Below are 21,447 nucleotides of genomic sequence, written 5' to 3'. Positions count from 1 at the left end.
CCTTTTATTCCAAGCCAAGATAATTTTGAACTCAAGACGCCTTCTTTTATGATCGCAGATTTATGACATTTTGGCAAAGCCGCCATAAGCTGTAATTACTCTTCATTGTTTTTGTTTACATTTCCCCCCTGATCAATTTTTGCTAATAATCCCTTTCAACTTGTGGAAATTGCCCTTTTTCCACCTCCGGGTGTGTTTCTTTTGATGCATGCAGAAATCCCTTCCCACAGCCGTGGAACCGGCTCTGGGCTGGCTGTACCTGTGCAGTGCTCCTCCTCTGCTCCCGGGTGAGCTTTGCTCACACCCGCTCTTCTCCGGAGGAAACGAGGCTCCACCAGCGCTGGGGTCTCCAGGACTGCATCCCCGGGGCAGCCTGGACCCGGCCTGTCCTCTCCTCCAGCTCCAGGAGCTGCACAGCTGCTTCACAAGCTGCTGCTGTGTCGGAACTCAAAATGTCCCTCAGACATTTCTGGAGGTTCTGAGTCCAGGTCAGAAGCATTTGAGACCCTGGCAGGCAGCTGGAAGCAGCTGTGATTTTGGGTTTGAGCCATGGGATGATTTACCAACCTTGCAGGAAGAAGAAGAAGTCAAAAAAGTTTAGATATTATAGTAGAAGTAGTCACAAAATAGGGGGAAGAATTTTTGAGTCCTGTACCAGGGTGGGTTTAACACCTGTACAGGGAGGTTTCTGTTTTGTACATGGGGGTCAGAGGTTTTAAGATGGATTTGGGATTTGGGCCTGTCCTGTCCTCCCTCTTTCTTCTTCCTCACCTCCATGTTCTTGGTGATGGTGGCACTCACAGATTGGTTTAGAGTAGAAAAGCACCATTTAATATAGGTAATAGGCATTGGGGAAAACTGTAAACATGTAACACGTAATGTACATATAAAAGATAGAAAAGCACCATTTAATATAGGTAATAGACATTGGGGAAAACTGTAACCATGTAACACGTAATGTACCATATAAAAGATAGAAAAGCACCATTTAATATAGGTAATAGGCATTGGGGAAAACTGTAACCATGTAACATGTAATGTACATATAAAAGACAGCAGCAGCCCTGGGTGGGAGAGAAGAAGCAGTCGGGGTCAGAGAGGATGTCAGGGTGTGTGTGTGCCTCTGCCTGAGCTGGGAGCAAACCACAGCAGCCCGAGGAGAAAATCTTTTAGATAACTTACAATAAACTGCCTTGAGACCAAACAACAGAGACTGCTGAGCCTTTCTTTGGAAGCTCGGGTGGGAGGAGAGACTTTTCCAGCACACGGAACCCCAGACCTAGGGTGAGCTCTGGCACTGCTGCCTTGTCCAGGCTGGCCTGCAGAGTGCAGGTGCATCCCAGAGTGGACATCCCTCACTCCTATGCCAATCCCTGGTCCTCAGCTCCTTGCTGCAGCCCCTGTGGGTGATGGCAGAGGGGCTTCTCTCTCCTTGTGATCCCACAGCCCATCTCCTGCCTGCTCCAGAGCTGCTTTTCCAGTGGGAGGCAGCTGCTGGACAGATGGGTGGATGAATGGATAGATGATGGATGGATGGATGGATGGATGGATGGATGGATGGATGATGGATGGATGGATGGATGGATGAATGGATGGATGATGGATGGATGGATGGATGGATGGATGGATGGATGGGTGGATGGATGGATGGGTGGATGATGGATGGATGGATGGATGGATGGATGGATGGATGGATGATGGATGGATGGATGGATGGATGGATGGATGGATGGATGGGAGGGAGGGATCCAGCACATCCCTTGCCCAAGCAGGACCACTAGCACCCACCAATAGAGCATCTCTCAGTTCAACCTACTGCTTTTGAAGGTGAATGAGTGTGTAAGAGGAGAGGAGGGAAGCCCTCACTATGGTGAAGTGTTGAGGGTTTTCCTAAGGAAGGAAACATTTGCCTCTCACTAAAAATTCCCACCACCTGCTGCTGCTGGCTCCTCTGGTGCTTTATCTGCCACGGTGGGGTTGAAGGGGATGCAGGGTTTGCATTCCTGGCAAACTCCTGGAGACAGAAAAGGATGGCAGTGGGGAGTTGCTTTGGCCTTGGGAGGGACTGGAGGGAAGCCAAGCTCCTTGAAGGAGTTTTGGGCTGTCCTGCATCAATCCTGGGGAGAAGCTTACTCTAGCCAGGAGCTGAAGCCCCCTGGTGCCCAGGGGATCCCTCCCATGCTTGACAAAAGACAGCAGCTCCTCCCAAGCCATTCCTGCTTGGAACTGCCAATCAAAAGCACGTTTCCAGCTTGTCAGTAACAACAGGCAAAAGCAGGAATGATAGGTAGATCTGCAGAGCCAATGTGTGTGCCAGAGGGCATCCTTGCTCACCCTTTGGGGTTTGGGGGGTGTAGAAGGGGGCACCAGCAGTGCCAGAGGGGCAGGAGCAACTACAGGCTCTGGGTTAATGTGGCACAAGCCCAGAGGTGTTTGATGCTTGTTGTTTGCTGGGGAGCCCTAATGCTGGGTCCTGGTGCAGGTGTGGCCTGATGCCTGTAGCACTGCCTGTCCCTGCCTGTCCCTGCCTGTCCCTGCCTGTCCCTGCACTGCCATCACCTCCCCACAGCCACCCTGGGCTCTGCCGTGCACTTCTTGCAGGGGTGGCTGGAGTCAGGGGAATTTGGAGCAGCTGGATGGGCTGCAGGCAGGCGCTGGCTCCAGCTGTGGGGCCAGCAGTGCTGGCAGCAGCTTTGGGCACCCCTCTGCTCTGGGGTGCCTGCTGCTGCTCTGCAGAGACCTGGTCACAGAGGAGGTTCCCAGTCAATCTGAGAAGCTTGGCTGCACCAGGGACTTATCCTGCTCTTCAATTCTTCTTCACTGGCCCCTGGTCCTGCTTCCCCCCACTGGTGGCTCTGGGTAGCCCGGGGAGGGCTGTGGGGCACAGCTGTGTGTCACTGCAGGGCGGTGGGACTTCTGCTGCAGCTTTGGCTGCTTGGAGAGAACATCTTTCCCTGTAAGTGTTATTATCCTGTGTATGTTTAGGCCAGGGAGAGAGCGGGGGGGTCACCATCTGTGTTTTCCAATAAAAACAAATTAAAATTGAAGCCCATTAAGGATAGCTCAGTTGGGATTCTGAGCAGGACTCTGGAGCCTGCTGGGAGCGAGTTACTTGCAGCCTGTGCCACCAAGCAGGGTGACAAAACCTCATTCAGTACCAGCGGTGCTGGGAGGTGGCACTGGCTGTGCTCACTGTCCCCACTGTGGGTGGGGGTGGCCCCAAGGGAAGGAGGGACAGAGCTGGCACAAAGCCGTGCTCTGGGCTTGTGTCAGCCCTCCTGGTCCCCTCCATGCTCTTCACATCAGGTGATGGGCCGGGGTTAGTGAGGAAAGAGATGATGGTGTCCAAGAGCCAAGCATGTGCTCCTTACCCAGGGATGCTCTGCAGCCTCCAGCCTTCCTGCTGCATCCCAGGTCTCCTGAGGTCCTTGCCCCTGTGCCAGGGGACACAGGACAGTGGGTTTGGGAATACAGGATGCTGTGTTTAGGACACAGGAGAGTGGCTGTGGGTATCAAAGGGGTCTGGGCAGTGCTGCCCTGCACCCTGGGCATTACACCCTGTGCCAGGCTGCAGGGCATGGTGGTGGGAGGAGGTTATGTTATATGTGTTATATATTATGTTATACAGCAGCTTTTGGCCAGGATGCTGCAGCCAGGAGCTGCACATGGCACCTGCTCCTGCACACCAGTGACAGTGGCTATGTGTTTGGGCACCAGTGCTGACACCAGTGTCCATCCCCCTGGGGTGGCTGTGCAACACTCAGCTGGACCAGGGCTCTGCGTGGTGGAGGCTGATGGTTCCTCTGGGGCTGGGGCCCAGGAGCTTCTGGGCATGGGATTCCAACCTCTCAGAGCACCCCTAAGAGAGGAAGAGCGACTTGGAGGCTCTCAGAAGGAACGTGGCTGTGTTCCATCCTCTTGGAAAAAGGCTTACTGGGGAATTCAGTCTCTGCTGGGCCTGGATGAGAGTAGATGCAGCAGTTTACCCTGGGACAGCCTCCCGCAGGGTACCTCACAGCCGATGGGGTCAGTGCCACCAGAGAGCCATCAGCAGTGACAGTAGCAGTGGCTGTTAAACGCCTTCATGTGTGTCTCCTCTGTGTGGCTCCTGCATTCCCAGCAGCAGCAGGAAGGCTCTGCTTGCTGGCATTTGGCATCTGCATTGACTCCTCCCAGCAGCCTGCCCTCGCCTGAACTCAGACCACCTACAAGTCCCAGCTTCTTTTGGGACAGATGCTGCCTGTGGGTCCCTGGTGCTGCTGGAGCAGCTTCCCAGAGAGCTCTGGTGGGGTTTTCCTGTTTCTGCTGACCTGTGGAGCAGCTGGTGTGGGGAAGCTGGGACAGACAGGATGCATCTGCAGCCACGAGTGGGATAATGTGGCAGCCGGATGGAGAGTGGTCCTGCCTCACATCCAGCCTCACCTAATCCTTTAGCAGGGGCTGAGAGGTCACAAAATCAGAATTCCCTTCTGAGACCTGGAGCTCTCATTCTCCTCCCAGCCAGGCAGGTGAGAGGGGCAGTCCTGGATGGGTCAGTTGAGTGCTTGGAAAGCAGGACACGTGCTGGGGTGACCTGCAGGACCCCGTGGGCTGTTGAGTTTGGCTTCTCCTTGCTTTGAGCTTTCCAGCAGTGGAGCACCCTGCAGGGCAGTGCCTGCCCTGGGCCTGCACGGGGAGAGGAGGAGCTGGGAAGAGGTCTGGGAGCTGATTTGGCAGTGGCTGTGCTCAGTGGCTCAGTGGCTGGCTCCCGGCTCACCCAGTGCCATTGCCAGGGTTCTCATGGCCAGGTGCAGCTCTGCTCCAAGCCCAGCTTTCCGTGTTTTCTGGTCTAGCAAGGCTGGGAGCTAAAGACCAGTGGTTTCTTTCTGCACAGCAATATCAGCCCTGGGTTCGGTCCCCTGAGAATGGTCCTCAAGGTGTGGGCAGTCAGAGTAAGGGATTTTGCTCTGGAATGGGAAATGCATAGCCCAGCTCATGGCATTTCCCTCATGGAAATGCAGGGGGAGTTTCACCTGGGATTGCTGAAGTGCTGTGCCAAGGGCAGGACATTGAGGCCATCCCCATGTTTGACACCAGTTCTGACCCGTAGTGTCACAAGCAGCTGAGCACCACCCAGTAACTGGGTGAGAGTGACCCAGCAGGCTCTGCTGAGCCCCACCAGCTTCCATCCCCTGCTCCCCCACTGGCTCCTGTCTCACAGGGCATGCAGGAGCTGTGACTGATGTCCTAGGGAACTGAGGAGCCCCGAAGGCTCCATGACTCCCCCAGACTGAGGACATCTTTCCCCTGCCAATGCTGTGTGGTATCTCTGGGGTCAGCTCTCCCTGCCCCATGGACTATCAGCCTGGATCCTGCTTGGCTGGTCAGAGGCACTTTGTGCAATGGAGATAATGGACATCATCCTAATTCTTAGGTATCTGGGTCTGGCTGGACTTGACTTTTCAGTCATTGAATGACCAGGTGCCTCAGTGCTGGGTCCCAGCACTGGGACCACTGGCATGGCCCGCTGTGGCTGACCTCAGCTTGGCCTTTGGGGCTCCGGGAGCGGGGTGTGTCGGGGTCCCCATCGTAGCTCAGCCAGCCTCCTCTTTTCACTGCCTATCAGTCACTCTCCCTCTTGGAGTGTGAGTGGGTCCCTGAGTATCCCGAGCATCCCGGAGCTGCCGGCTCACAATGCAGGGAGCTGTTCCCGCGCCAGCGCTCGGCCGGGGGGGATTGGGTTTCAGCCTGTTCCGCTGGCCCCCGGCCAGGCAAAGCAAAGCTCAGGGCTGCAGGGAAGGGCCACTGGGTTTGCTCAGCCCCTCTCAGCTCGTGCTGGCAAAAATATCATAATCAGGCTCCAGCAAAGCACAGGAGGCAGAGAGGGGCCTTTCAGCTTGGGGAAGGGTAGAGATCTGTGGTGAGGGCTCCTCGGGCAGGGACAGACGGGTTTCTCATTAGCCAGCCCCCTGCCCTGGGATGTGGTAGCTGTGCCTGAGGCCAGGATAGGTGCGTGGTTCCAGAAGCACATGTTCCTACATGGAGGAGCTCATCCTCCATGTGGTGGATGCCTGTGGTGTCTCCAGTGCAGATCCTGGTCTTGCTTCATTTGACTGGGCTCTAACACTGTGTGTCCCTCCAACCTGGAGCTGATGAGGTGTTTTAAGTGGGTTTTCAGGTCATGTAAGGGGCATGGTGACAAGGAAGGATCTCCCACTGTCTCTGCCGTAGGATGACTTTGCTCCCAGCCCATCAGAGCGGGCTGGGAGCTTCTTGCCTGCTTTGCACATCCAGCACTGGCCACAGCTGATGAGGTCATGGGTTCACGAGAAGCTTGCTCCCTGTGTTGATAATACTGGACCAGGGTTACAATCCTGGCAAGTGTCTGACCCTGAAAGAGAAGCTTTTGCGAGGAGTGAAAGGGGAAGGGAAAAAGTTGTGGGTGGAAAAATGAGGGTGGAGGCTCCAGCTGTCTGTGGGGCTATTTATTTGTCCAGCTGTTGCTTTATCTGGATGAGCTTGGAGCCTGTAAATGTGAAGCATTTGCCAGAACTTCTGAGAAACTCAGGTCCGGATACTCCAAATTGGTCTGAATTGGCAAAACTCCATGCAAGTAATTTTTCTGGATGGAGAGAAGTGTGTCTGCAACATGCACAGCTCTTCTGTTAATCCCTTTCACCTCCAGCCTCTTCCACTCTCCCTTGGTCCTGCCCCCCTCCATCCCCACTCCTGGCCAGCCCGTCCTGCTGCCACCAGGACCCAGCATGATCCCAGACTTGTTGCCCCCTCCCAGTTCTGTCCACCAGTCTCATTCCTGATCTGGCCAGATGGGAAAAGCTGGTGTGGCTGAGAACCCCACACTCACCTCACTTGTGGCTGAGCAGCAAGAAGACCATGTGGAAGCACAGAAACCCCCACCCAGGTATTGTCACAGCAGATTCTCTGCATGACGCTGTCTTAGCGTGGCTTTGAGCATCTGGAAGTGGTGGGGTGGGGCTGATGATGTGACTGGAGGTGCCAAGTGTCCCTTCAGAGCCACGGTGTGCCCTTGGAGCAGGCAGCAGTGCCAGGGACAGCCCCCAGCGCTGAGGGAAGCTGCTCAGAGAAAACATCTTCCAAGTGAACAGGATGGGCACTGGTCTGCGAGGGTCCCGTGGGGAGCAGCGCGGTTCCCGGTGGGAAGGGGCCAGAGCTGCGCCTGCTGCTGTGGAGCAGCTGCACATTTCTTTAGAATGCCGTGGGCAGCGTGTGAAGCTGCAGATAAACACGTGGGAGGGGAGAACAGAAGCAGCAGCGTTGAGAAGACACCGCTGTGGAGGGAGCGCTGCACTGAGCTGCAGCTATCGCAGCCACCAGGGGTGGGCCAGGGGCCAAGCTCCCACCCCTGCCACTCCCCCGTGCCTTTGCTCCATGTCCTGGGTAACACGGGGATCTTTATGGGGCTGGCATCAGCCTCTCACCCTATTACTGGTGCTGCCAAAGCAGCAGGATGGCACCCTGAAAGTGGCTGTGACAATGAGTGAAGTTGCCAAGGTGGTGGTCACGGCATTAACAGCTGGGCTTAGGGTTGCCCAGCCTGGAATTGGTCTGTGTTTTTTGTCCCCAGCAGAGGAGCTGGTCCTGTTATGTGCCCATGTGCTTGTATGAGCATGGGGCAGCCCCAGGCAGAACCAGGGAAGCTGTGGGGGAGATATGGCCATGTCAGCCCACCGTGGGTCACCGTGGGCACGGAAGAGGCAGGAGCAGGGCAGCCCAGTGGAAACTGCAGGTGGAGGAGCTGCCTCAGCAGGATGATGGGGTCCCAGCCTCGGGGCTTAGCACCCTTTGTGTGGAGCTCGCACCTGTGGCAGAACTTTGTCGAAATGATGTCCCTGGGCCTGGAGTCGCCTGTCACTCAGAAGTGTCCATGAGCATCTGGAACAGGTTCCCCAGAGAAATTGCTCAGACTCCCCTTCCCTGGAAGTGTCCAAGGCCAGGTTGGAGAGAGCTTGGAGCAACCTGGGATAGTGGCAGATGTCCCTGCCCATGGCAGGGGGTGGAGTGGGATGAGCTTTAAGGTCCCATTCAAACCAAACTGCTCTGGGATTCTATGATGCATTCAAGATCCTCTCAGGGCTGCTGATGGCATTGCAAAGCCTCTCTTGGTGATTTTTGAGCAGTCTTGGGATTTCAGAGAGGTCCCAGCTGACTGGAAGTCAGTGAACATTGTCCTAATTTTCAAGAAGAGCAAGAAGGAGGACCCTAGAAACCCTAGAGGCCTTTCAGTTACACTTCTTTGGCTGGTAAAATCAATGGAGAGCTTTATTCTGAGAAATACTGAGAAACACTACGAGGACAACGTAGTCATTGGTCTCAGCTGGCACGGCTTCATGAGGGGAAGTCCTGCTTATCAAACCTGATTTCCTTCTGTGACAGGGTAAGCCCACCTGATTGATCAAGGGAGGCCAGGAGATGGAATCTGTTTTGATTTCAGCAAAGCTTTTGATACTGTCTCTCACAGTATCCTTCTGGACAACCTGTCCAGCCCCCAGCTGGATAAACACATCACATGATGGGCGAGAACCTGGCTCACAGGTCAGGCACAAGGGGTGACAGTGACTGGGATGACATCAGAGCGGTGACCTGCCACTGCAGGGCCTTGTCATTGCCCTGAGCTCTTCAGCATCTAATGGCTTGGAGATAGGACTGGAAGGAATATGAGGCAAGTTCACAGAAGATACAAAACTGGGAGGAGCTGCTGCCTCCCTCAAAGGCAGGGAGGCCCTGCAGAGACCTCAACAGCACAGAGGACTGGGCCATCACCAACCATGTGAAGCTCAACAAGGGAAAGTGCCAGATTCTTACTGGCCATGGGGCAACCCTGGATGTGTGGGTGGACCAGGGAACAAGAGGCTGGAGAGCAGCTACAGGAAAGGACCTGGGGTCCTGGTCAGGGGCCAGCTGGATCTGAGTCAGCAATGCCCTGGCAGCCAGGAGGGCCACCCGTGTCCTGGAGGACATCAGGGACAGCACCGGCAGCCAGGCAAGGGAGGGGAGCTGTGCTCTGCAGTGGGGCAGCCTCACCTCAAGTCCTGGAGCAGAGTGGGGCACCACAATATTAAAAATACATTAAGCAACTAGAGCACATCCAATCCAAAGGAGGCCATGAAGCTGGGGAAGGGTCTGGAGGGAAAGTCGTATGAAGAGATGCTGAGGTCACTTGGTCTGTTCAGCCTGGAGGAGACTGGAAGAGACCTCCTTGTGCTCTTCGTCATCCTCCTGAAGGGCAGCAGAGGAGCAGGTACCAATCTCTTCACTCTGATGAGCAATGGTAGGACTTGAAGAAATGGCTGGAGCTAAGTCAGAGGAGTTTTAGGTTGGGTATTAGAAGAAGGTTTTTCAGCAGAGGTTGGTTGGGCACTGAACAGGCTCCCCAGTGGTCACAAGTCTCTCTGAATTCAAGGAGTGTTTCCACAACACTCTGAGGCACAGGCTGGGGTTGTTGGGGTTCCTGTGCAAGGCTGGGATTTGGACTCAATGATCCTTGTGGGTCCTTCCAGCCCAGCCTATTCTATGGTTCTGTAATTCTGGATTACTCAGGGCCTGGAGCAACTGGGACAGTGGAAGGTGCCCTTGCCCATGGAGCTAGATGAGCTTTAAGGTCCCTCCCAAACCAAACCATTCTGTGGTCTTATGGTTCTGATTCACATCCACTTGTGCTGACCCTGCAGGGTCACCATGCTTCAGAGGACCAGTTATTGCCAATTTTCTGTAGTTCAGGCATTTTCTTCTCAGTGTAACCCCATCTCCAAAAGGACTTCAGCCTGGGCAGCAGCTCTGCAAACGGCTGCAAGAGGGGCACGTTGGAGTGTTACAGCTGAGTGCCATGGGGACCACAGCCCTGGGACCCCCTGCACAATTAAGGGTCATAAACAGAGCCTCAAACAGCAGCCTGGTTTCGGGAGGAAGAAGAAGGAAACTGAGCTAATTTATCTGTCTTGGAGATGGATCATTTGCCACCCATGAGCACCACAAGAGAGAAAAGTTTTGGACTGCAGAGTCTTTGTAGAAAGAAAAGGAAATCCAATAGCTGGCAGCTAAATGGTGTAAATCCAGACTAAAATTAATGGAATATCTGGTGTTTTTTATGGGAAGATAATTTGCCATTGGAAAAACTTGCTTAAAACCCATGAATTTCTTCTCCTCCTTCTCTCTGGGCCAGACAGAGTGGATGCAGAGCTCCAAGGGGATCCTTCAGCTGAGGACAAGGGGGTGGGAGCAGAGGTGTACTGAACACCACATTTCAACTGCACTGAGTTTTCATTAAATAAAAGGCTTTTAAAAATGCAAAATGCTTCAAAAAATGAAGTTTATTTGGGGAATTATTTGTAATGACTTAGAGTATATCTTCTTTTCCATTTTAGTCACTGCTATTAATGTACTTACTATGCACCACTGTCATTGATAGTTAAGATAAAGTAACAAATTCAGGGGGTTTTTAAAGCTTCTTGCTAGCACTGTGTGAAAAATGTTGTTTTCCTTTCAGATCAAACACCACTGGTGTTTTAATGAAAAAGCAAGATTCTCTGGTAAAGTAAACACTATTATTGCCCTGTGTAAACAAGTACTCAGTTTAAAAAGAAATTTTGTAAATCTGACCCACAACATTTCGGGATTAGTTGTTTTCCAGAACTCTTCCTAGTGGGAAAAATTGAAAAGAACTATTTTTTGCTTTTTGCTCTTGGAATAAAACCAAATTTCGAAATCCTGGTTTCCTGTGAACTGGAAACCGCTGGCTCAAACCAGGAGTAATGAACAAGCCACAGTCTGAGCAGGATTTACTGCCAGGAGTAGGTGCAGGGAGCACAGTGCTGCCGAGGCAATTTTTGGGGTGCCAGTGGGGAACAGGAGGTCACATGCACGGAGCATTTGTCAGCTCTGCATCCAGGCCTGGCTCTCCGTGATGGATCTGCTCAAGGCTGAGCTTTTCTCCCTTTGTTTTTGTTCAATGGAGTGAAAGTGGAGAAGGTGGAGATGCTTTTGGGGGGTTTGTGGCAGCATGCTTTTTTTTCTGGTGGGGAGAAGGACAGCAGAAGGACATGACTACATCCAGTAACTCTCCATTCCCATTCTGGGACTGGAGCCACTACCCTTGGCAGTGTCCAAAGCCAGGTTGGATGGGGCTTGTAGCAATCTGGGATAGTGGAAGGTGTCCCTGCCCATGGCAGGAGGGTGAGACTGGATGGTCTTGAAGGTCCCTCCCAACCCCAGCCATTCTGGGACTCGAAGTGTGTGGGGGATGGACACTTCCCAACATCCCTGCAAGTGCAGTTGGCATCCCCAGGGCATGTGCTGAAATCAGGGGCAGATTCACATTGCCCCAGCAGAGCAGAGGGACAGAATTTCCCCTCTGGGCATGACCATGGTCTCAGCACAGAATCACTGGCCATGTGCTGCCCTGTGCAGTCTGTCTACCATGCTCCCCTCATGTCCAGCCTCAGTGTTTTGAGGCCTTTGGGCAGAATATCTCAACTGCATTTCCTAAACTCAGGAATATTGTCCTATTTTCTTAAACTGTCAGCTTTGGGTGTGGTGCAGAAAAATCCCTGTATTGCCATGAGCATGTGGCTGCAGAACTGGAGGAACAGAGAGTTACCCAGACTCTGGAAGCCACTCATGGAAGTGTCCAAAAAAGACTTTTGAACACTCCCTGGGAAATGTTAAAGAAGTGTGTAGATGTGGTGCTTAGAGACATGGTTTAGTGCTGAACACGTCAGTGCTGCAGTAGTGGTTGGACTCAATATTAGATGGCTTTTGGAACCATGATTCCACGATTCCAAGTGTCTGTCCCATTTATTTCTGATGGGGCTGGCTGGCACATTCACCTGCTCATGTTGGCCCAGGTATTGGGGTACCGTAACCTGAGCACCCCTCCTTGTGCCATCAGTGGAGTTAAACCAACCTGCAGCTATTTGGGATGAAAAGAATTCGAGTGCTGGAAGTATCCTGAGCTGCAGTAAGGATGGGGAGGCTTTGCTGTTGTGTGGCTTAGGAAGACTTGTCTGTGCTGGTCAGTGGTAGCAGCACCTGACCTATTTCAACCCAAATCATCTGGAAAATCAGCTTTAGCAGTGGTTTAATTTTTTAGTGCTTTTAAGTTCTAAAAGTGGTGTTCCTCCCCACATCCTATTGCATCTCTGAGGATTCTCCCTACTATACAAAGTGCTGAGAAAAAAAATATCCTGCTTTTGGGAAAGGAAACTAGAAGGGGATGGAGGATCCCTGCTCAGGCTGCTTCTCATCTGTAGGGGTAGAACTGGGCTGGGGTACCTGGATTTAGGACTGAGAGGAGGAAAATCCAGCCTGGCTGATGGATGGAAGAGGCCCCTTTCATAGCAGGAGACATTGCCTGTTCTGGGCACCTTGAGGTCCCACCTCAAATCCTGGGGTGAGTTTTGGGCCCCTAATGAAAATTAAGACATGGAGGGGCTGGAGCATTTCCATAGAAGGGAATGGAGCTGGGGAAGGGTCTGGAGCACCAGGAGTGGCTGAGGGGCTCAGCCTGGAGAAAAGGAGGCTCAGGGGGGACCTCCTGGCTCTGCACTCTGACAGGCGGGTCAGCCAGGTGGGGGTTGGGCTCTGCTTCCAAGGAGCAAGATACAGGACAAGAGGAAATAGCCTCAAGCTGTGCCAGGGGAGGTTTAGATTGGATATTAGAGAAAATTCCTTCATGGAAAGGATGGTCAGACATTGGCCCAGGGCACTTGTGAAATCACTATCCCTGGAGATGTTAAAAAAATATGTGGATGTGGCACTTGTGAACGTGGTTTAGTGATGAACATTGTTTTGGTGCTGGGCTGATGGTTACACTTGATGATCTTGGAGGTCAGTTCCAGTCTTAACATTTTTTGATTCCATGATTCTGCATGGGGGTCAGGGAGCAGTGGGCAGTGGGTGGGGAGCAGTTGGGTGGAGGGACCAATACCTGGGTCCTCTGGCTGAGATGTGGCCAAAAGGCTCAGTGTGGGATGGGCTCCAGCCCTGCAGCCCTGGGCTAGCTCCTCTCCATCTTCTCAGTCCTTTCAGCAGCATCCAGTGACTCCTTGTTTCCCCTTCCTCCCACAGAGACACTGATGGACTCCACCACGGCGACAGCAGAGCTGGGCTGGACCGTGCATCCTCCATCAGGGGTAAGGCATCAGCTAATGGGGGCCTGGAGCTGCTCTGGGGTCTCTTCTGCACCTGAATGTGGAGGCTTGTCAGGCAGGAAAAGTCAGGCACTGATGCAAAGTGCCTTGGCCATGTGGGAAGAGCACAAAAGGAGGTGACAGTTGAGGTTTCCAGTAGTTTTCTAGGAGATGATACTCCAAAAAATACCCCAGTGTTTATGGGATGTAATTCTCAACCCACAGAGTCACCCACACAGTGTGGTGCTAGAGGAATCGTAGTCTCCACAGAGCTGGCATGCAGCCACCTAAAAATGAGGAGAGGAAGAAACAATATGCCAAGGCCACCATAATTTGTCCCCAGTGTCTCACGTGTTATTGCATTGCCTGTTACTTGTGGCAGAATGAGGGCATTAGGCTCAGGTCCTGAAAGGAATGTCCAGCATCCCATGGAGAGATGGGATGGTGTTTGCTGGCTCAGCAGAACAATCTGTCTTCTTTACCAGGGCCAAGTGTACCCTGAATCATGTTTGAAGACCACCCTAAAGAAGCTCTTTTAAAGAAGAGCTTGGACAAGACAGTGCATCAGGTTCATCCCCCAGAGGGTGCTGGCACTGCCCAGGCTCCCCAGAGAATGGTCACTGCCCCAGGGCTGCCAGAGCTCCAGGAGCATTTGGACAATGCTCTCAGAGATGCACAGGCTGGGATTTTTGAGGTGTCTTGGGCAGGGTCAGGAGCTGGACTCAATGATCCCGATGGGTCCCTTCCAACTCAGAACATTCTGTGATTCTGTGATTTCTGCACCCTTCTGCTCATGGGGGAAAACCAGAGTGGAGCCACTGCTGTGCCCCACGTGGGGTATCATGGTGCTTCAGAGCATCCTGCCCACCTCTGGCTGTGGTAACCAGCAGCAGCCACAGTGTCCAGCCCCCCAGACCTGCTGCCTTGCACTTGGTAGCCCAGTCCAGCCTGGCCAAAGCCGGGAGATGCTTCCTGTGCATGGCAGTGGTGGCTCAGGCTCCGTCCTGCCTTCCATCCACCCTCTGCAGGGGCTGGATGAAGACGTTTCTGTGGACCTCACCCCAGGCTGACAGCATGCCCTCGATCTGAGCCGACTTGGCAGAAGAAAAGAAACAGCCAAGAAAAGCCTTGTGTGGGGAGATTAAACCGAGCCGGAGCAGCGTGGCCGCGGTGTCGCGCCAGGCACGGGCGCTGCCGGCCCGGCCCATCACCATGATAAAGGGCAGAGCTGCCCCAGCCCCGCCAGTGCCCGCCGAGGGGGATGACGGGCACACAATGCGGGGGAGAAGAGGTCAAGTCTTTTTCTCTGCTGGCCCAGCCTTGCTTGTTTGCGGTGTTTCCATATGTGAAGCACGCCCTGCTCCCTCTCCCCAGCCCGGCCGTAATGAGGCCGGGGCCTGCTGGAAGCCGTCTCCCCGGGTTATTGTGCTGCTGCCTCCTTTTGAGCTCCCGGCATGTTAATTAGAGAGCCAAGAGAAAGGGAGAGGCTTCTAATTAAGCGTCGAGGAAGCGCAGGGGCTGGTGCACAGGGGTGACTTTCCCATCTGGGAAAAGGGAAGTCTGGAGCCAGCCACTTGCTGTGGCAGGGATGTGGGAGGAGGCTGGGGGTCCCGAGCCTGGTCCCCAGGGTGCTCCCAGGTCCCCCATCAGGGTGGAGATGCCTCTCTGGACAGTGCAGTGCAGTTCCAGTGGTTGGTGGTCTCCCCCTCTGGGCAGGGCCCTCAGGGGAGATCTGGGCACATCATGTCCTGCTCTGTGCTCATCATGGGTGACAATTCTGCGGTACCCTCATGGCCTCATGTCCACAGGCAGGACAAGGCAGTGCATCCTACTCATAGGTAACTGGCCAGGTTGGGTGCAGCCAGCATCACCCGGAAGACAGAAGCTGCTGTGTGCTCCTTTTTGGGGATTATTAGAGACCCCAAAGCCCAAACAGTTGCATTACGTCTGGCTCTGAAACTCTTGTGCTATTCATATATGTCCCCAAGCCCTGCCTTCAGCATCTCCTCTTCATCCCAAGTCCTGGAAACCTGCATTCCAGCATGTGCTGCTCCTGCCTGACCAAAGCTGAGCTCTCTGGGCTTGTGTCCTTCCCCACCAGGGGGTTGAGCAGGTGTGGGTGGGGGTCTCTTTGTCTTGGTAGCTGCAGGTGGGTGTCTGGAGTGGTCCAGGTGAGGGAGAGCCAAATCGGAGGCAGGGCAAGGGAAGGAATTGCTTCCGCATGCCTTGTCCTTGATTCCCTCACTTCCCTCCCAACCAGTGCCCTGAAAAGCAGGGAGATCCTGCAATTTTCCACTAACACGCAGAATTTATTTCTGGAAAACAAAGCAAATGCTCCAGCTGTGTTTTGCAGGGATGTCCCCCAGCCCTGGCAGCAGCTTTACAGCTACTGCCAAACTGAAGTGGTTGGAGCTGTTGGGGATCTTCCCTGACAGCCTTCTGTTGGGCTCTGAGCCTTGATGTGTGAGGAGCAATCTGTCTCCCATCTCCTGAGCCTCTCTCCCCAGTCCTGGGTGCCCTTGTGAGGCCATTTACAACCTGAGGGGCTGGGGGTGCTCTGCTCCTGCAGGATTTTCCCTGGATTGGGTCCTGGCACTGGTGCTGGATCTGGACTGTGCTGCTGCCCTGCCTTGGTTGTGATCCTGCATCCAGGGCAGGGTTGTGCTTGGGGTGTAGCATCCATGGGAAACAGCTCGGCTTCCACTTGAGCAGTTTTATGAACAAATTCAGAAGGAGCAGTTCCAGCTGGCCAGGACTGTGTCACACGCCAGCAGGACTCTGGTCCCCGTTGCCCAGCATCACCCTAGGTGGGTATGGGACTGCAGGGAGATGCTCTGCACTCTGGCAGAGGCTGGGCAGGGGGAGATGCTCTGTGAGCTGAGGGTTCTCCTCACACAAAGACCCTTCCCTGTTGGTGCTCCCTGCAGAGGAGCAGTGACCGGTTACAGGCTGCAGCTCATGTCCTGCATCTCCCTCTCTGAAATGTCCCCATCCTACACAGAATGGAGACAACCAGTGCTGGAGGATTTGGGGAAAAAACAGCCTGAGAAAAGGGCAGAGAGCTGGAGAAGTCCACATGATGTCACAGCAGCCCTGAGCTTTGTAGGGACCCAAGGGGACAGCTGGAACTGTGTCAAAAGGGTTTAGACTGGATGGTAGGAAAAGGTTCTTCACCCAGAGGGTGCTGGCACTGCCCAGGCTCCCCGGGGAACGGGCACAGCCCCAAGGCTGCCAGAGCTGCAGGAGCCTTTGGACACCACTCTCAAGCACAGGAGGAGGATTGTTGGGATGACTGTACAGGGCCATGAGGTTGGCTTGATGGTCTTTGTGGGTCCCTTCCAGCTCAGGATATTCTCCTCTGTATCTCTACAGAGCTTCCTCCAGAGCTGGCAGTCAGTCATCTGGGGGTAGCTAGGCAGAGCTTCCCATGGGGAAATCTATCAGCTCTGAGCTGTCTTGCTGAGAAGGGTGTTGCTGTCATGGCACAACTCGTAGCCATGTCTGCATCCCATAGATCCAGTTCAGGACAGCTGGGACATCAGCACTCCTGCTGGTGGAGCCCCAAATGGAGGAGCATTTGACCATCAAAGGGGCAGGGATGAGGGCTCCAGTGGGACTTACCCAGCACCTCCCTTTATGGGAGCACAGCAGGATTGGCCATGGTCCCAATCCTGCCCCTGGAAGAGGCACTGGCTGCAGCCAGGCAGGAGGTTTTATGGCTTTGAGGAAGCAGGTCCTGTTTGCCATGTCTGTAGCCATAGTGGCACTGGTGGGTATCCCTGTGCTAAAGGCACTGAACTCTGCCATGGGCACAGTCCCTACTAAAACCATTTCTGCAGAGCAGTGGCCTTGCTGTCCCTCCAGCAGCAGAGAGGCTTGACCCTGAATCCAGGCATGCAGCATGGTGCTAGTGGCAGCAAGGTGGCCACGAGGGACCCCTTTGTCCTCCCTGGAGCATGGTGTGGGTCAAACTCTGCCCAGGCAGGTACAGGGCACCTGCAGGGGGATGCTGGCATGAGGTGCTAGGCACTGTGGGACAGCCTGGGATGGGGTGGGCACAGAAAGGGGCATCTGGTGCTGGCAGAGCCTTCGTGGCACACGGTGGGGATGGGAGGAGGTCAGGAGGGTGGGGAGCCCTGTTCAGAGCAGCCCCTTGACTGTCTGTGTCCTGCCCGCAGTGGGAAGAGGTGAGTGGGTACGATGAGAACATGAACACGATCCGCACCTACCAGGTGTGCAACGTCTTTGAATCCAGCCAGAACAACTGGCTCCGGACCAAGTACATCCGGAGGCGAGGAGCACACCGCATCCACGTGGAGATGAAATTTTCTGTCCGGGACTGCAGCAGCATCCCCAATGTCCCAGGCTCCTGTAAGGAGACTTTTAACCTCTACTATTTTGAGTCGGACTTTGACTCGGCCACCAAGACTTTCCCCAACTGGATGGAGAATCCTTGGATGAAGGTGGACACAATTGCTGCTGATGAGAGCTTCTCACAGGTGGACTTAGGTGGACGGGTGATGAAGATCAACACTGAGGTGCGCAGTTTTGGGCCTGTCTCCAAGAATGGTTTCTACCTGGCCTTCCAGGACTACGGGGGCTGCATGTCCCTGATTGCCGTCCGTGTCTTCTACCGCAAATGTCCCCGTGTGATCCAGAACGGGGCCGTCTTCCAAGAAACGCTGTCGGGAGCAGAGAGCACCTCGCTGGTGGCAGCCAGGGGCACGTGCATCGCCAATGCCGAGGAGGTGGACGTGCCCATCAAGCTGTACTGCAACGGGGACGGCGAGTGGCTGGTGCCCATCGGCCGCTGCATGTGCCGGGCCGGCTACGAGTCGGTGGAGAACGGGACCGTCTGCAGAGGTAACCACGGCCCGCGGGCTCGCCTCTGCTGCTGGGGCACCGGGATTGGCAGCTGGGGTCTGCATGAACCGTCTGGGAGGGACTCCTTGGGCAGGGCTGGCAGAGGGGCATGTGTGGGGGCTGGTTCCTTCCCAGCTCCTCGCTCCCTGCCCCAGGCTTATCCGTCCATTGCAGAGGCTGTGCATGACCTCTGGGTCCTCAGGGCTGCTGGGCACCCGTAACTGGTGCTATCCATGTTCTCCAGGTTTTGGAGGCACACATGTGTGGTGCATGTCACCAATCTGCAGCTGCCTTCCAAAATACTGGGGCTGTTATGCTGTTGGTTTTGCTGTGTGCTTTGGCATGGGCTGAATCTCTTCTTGGACGAGGGGAGTGGGAATGCAGGGTCCCAAAAGGGTACAGTGGGAGGGAGCAAGTTGTCTACAGTGTTTTCTTGGTGATGTGCAAATGGCCCAGGGTAGGAGATGGTCGTGGCCTGTTCAGAGCTGCCTGGTCCCTGTGCTCCTCAACAGCCAGAGGTTTCCTGCCCTATAAATATTCTGCCTCTGTAGATGCTCTCCTGCCCCTGTGGATGCTCAAAGCAGACTCTGTGAGTGCCTGCTGAGCTCGGATGAGCACCACGGAGCCAGCGTGGCCCCAGGCCAGCAAGAGGCTCAGCCCCCCCGTTCCTGAGCTGATGTCTGTGCTCCTGTCCAGCCATACATGGGCTCGAGAAGGTTGAGAAGGGAGCTCCTAGGGTTGCTGGGAGGGAGGTGGGGACCCAGAGCTGTGTGATGGGCACCTGCAGCTGTGCCATACATGGAGCAAACCACAGAGTTTGGCAAACAGGCTCTTTCTCCCCTGTCCTGGCAGAACATTCAAATCTGCGTGTGGTTCTGATAGGATTGGCACACTCCAAGCAGAGCCAGCGCTTCTGAGATCCATTATAGACACGTTGGTGGCCATTGCAGAGCCAAGGGAGGAGCTGTGTCTCCTCTCTTCTGGCTGCAAAGGGTTGGCCAGGTAGAACCAAGCCTGGGGAAGGTGCTGGAGGTGGGAGACAGACACACTGGAGAGGGGAATGGACAATCTGCTTGTGCTCAGTAGGGACTGCAGGCTGTATGGCTCCATGTCTGCTGCTGGTGGATGGGCTGCTATGCACAAAATCCAGGTCCTGGTGTGCTGTGGGGATCATTTTGTATCCATTATTTCAGCTACTCCACGCTTAGCCATTGAACGCCTCTTCCCACCGAGCTCGGGCAGATCAAGTGTCTTCCAGCCTTAGCAGGGATGGGGATGGGGACAGCAAGGAAGCACTGCTGGAAACCGAGCCCTGCTAATCCCGGCCTCGAAGGGCAGACGGGGGGTTTTACAACTCCCAAGTGAAGCATCTGTAGCAACACCAGAAAGCCCCAGTGATTCATGGCAGGTTTTTTCCCGGACTGTGCTGGGATGCAGCCGGGGTTTCTGGGGGAGCCCCGTGGTGCTGCTGCGAGCCCAGCCTGGCTCCCCTGGCAGGACCCCTCCTGCAGAGCCTGTCCACAGGGCTCGGGGGAGCGAACAGGGAGCGGCCAGCCGGAGGAGAGGCCGGTCCCTCTTTGTCTGGCAGCAGCAGCAGCAGCAGCAGCAGGATTTTGGGAGGTCCGGTACCTCGGCAGCTGTTTCTGCAGCCGGCCCCGCGCTCCCCGCCCGCATTAATCACGCCGTGGCCGGCATCCCATCGTCTCCACGGGGCAGCTGCCTCCCCTTCCTCTTTCCTTTCTCCTTCCCCTTCCCTGTTTTTTTGCTTTTCCCTTACTCTTCCATTTTCTTTTCTCTTTCCCCTTCTCTTTCCCTTTTCTTCTCTTCTTTCCGTTCTCCTTACCTTTCCCCTTCTCCTTCACCTTTCCCTTCCCCTTCCCTTTCCCCTTCCCTTCCCTCTTCACTTCCTCTTCCCCTTCCTATTTCCCTTTTCTTCTCCTTCCTATTGCTTTCTCTCTCTCTTCTTTTCTTTCCCTTTCCCTTTGGTCTTTGCCCTTGCCTTCCCCGTTCCTTCTTTCCCTTCCCCCTCTCATGTGGGGTGTGATCAGGGCTGGATGGGAGCCCGGGATTGTGCCACTCTATTTTTCCCGGGCAGCCTGCAGAAGAGGAGTGGGGACTGGGAGGAGAGCCAGACGCAGAGCTGGCAGGACAGCCGTGGAATCCCCGTCCTCTCCCAGCCCTCCCATGAGCCCCACAAAGGGCTGGGAAGGGGCTGGTGGCCCCGGCTCTGCTCGGGAAGGACCTGCGGGATGCATCCCTGCATCCCTGCATCCCTGCATCCCTGCCGTCCTTCCCACGGGTCCCTGCCCCTGCTCCCTGCGGAGGAGCGGCGGAGCCGCCTGGCTTGGGGGACTCACTCCTACATGTGGCTGGCAGGTTTGCTCGTGTTTCCAGGGGTGGGAGGGAATCTGGGCCCCTTTCCAGAAGAAAAACAATAGCAAATCTGAGCTGGCTTTGGGGGCAAAGCTCTCTCACACGCTCAGGCACCCAAACAGGACACGGCAGGGAGGATGGGGGGACACGGTCCTGCCCCACCAAAGGGTCCAGGTGGAGAAGGGCATCCCAAGGAATGGACAGCCCCTCTGTGCAGCTGGAAGGAGCTGCTCATTTCCTCCGCTGGGTTTTTCATCTGGCTAATAGCGCGCCAGCCTGCTCGCGGCAGTGTGCACAAGGGATATTTATGGAGGAAGTTCATGCATCTAACAGCTTAAGCTCTTCTAAGCTCGCAGCCCCAGCACAAAAGGATTTGGGAGCAGTTAACAATTCTGTGTGGTTAAGAGATTTTCATTTCGCTGGGCCTGGCTTGCCGCTCCTGCAGGGCCCTGCGAGGGGCTGGCTGCCCGCTGCTCTCCATCGCTGCCCGGCTCCGCGCTGCCGAGGGGCTGCACGCACACATCTCCCCAGCCCCGTCCTCCCCGCTTCACCTTCTGCTCCCTGCCTGCTTTTCTCTTTCCATCTCCCTGTTCTTTGTCTGCGCCTCCCCCCTTCCCTCCCCTCCTCGTCCCTCCCATGCAGCACATTGAGCGCGTTTCTCCCTCTGCCTCCCGCATCCATTGGCTCCGCTCAGCCACAGCGCAGGCAGGGCCATTGTGCTGGGCAGCGGCTGCACGCTGCCTGCACGGCCCGTGCTGCTCAGAGCCAGCAGCTGATGGCTGCTGCTGCCTGCAGTTCAGCCCTTCATCCCTTCTGCAGCTCTGCTCCATCACAGCAGGGCATCTCTGCTCCCTGCATTCTCTTTGTTGTGCTCCTACAGCACAGGAGTCCTAGTCTTGCTGGGGTGACAAGGTTTTTTTGCCCTGCAGAAGCTGGTGGTGACAGTCTCTTGCAGTCAGAGACCTCTGGTGTCATCCCTTGGGGTCACAGGCCTTTCTGAGGAGTAGTGGAGCTGGTGACCTGATGGAAGAGGAGAAACCAAGTCAGATTCAGGCTGGCAGCTGTC

At 55.0% G+C, this 21,447-nt stretch overlaps 1 protein-coding gene across 2 annotated transcripts in view; it reads left to right on the top strand.

Moving 5' to 3' along the window:
• The window catches only part of EPHB2 (EPH receptor B2), a 130,948-nt gene that overhangs the window by 27,087 nt on the left and 82,414 nt on the right, over positions 1-21,447 (top strand). For both annotated transcript variants that reach the window (XM_021533759.4, XM_021533757.3), the window contains exons 2-3: positions 13,084-13,148; positions 17,324-18,008. In XM_021533759.4, coding sequence (XP_021389434.1) covers positions 13,084-13,148; positions 17,324-18,008 — 750 coding nt within the window. The remainder of the gene's footprint in view (positions 1-13,083; positions 13,149-17,323; positions 18,009-21,447) is intronic.

The sequence above is a fragment of the Lonchura striata genome, chromosome 21, assembly GCF_050655825.1.
Source record: "Lonchura striata isolate lonStrDom1 chromosome 21, ASM5065582v1, whole genome shotgun sequence".
NCBI lineage: Eukaryota > Metazoa > Chordata > Aves > Passeriformes > Estrildidae > Lonchura > Lonchura striata.
The sequence above is the reverse complement of the archived record's forward strand: the minus strand, read 5'-3'. Positions and strand labels throughout refer to the sequence as shown.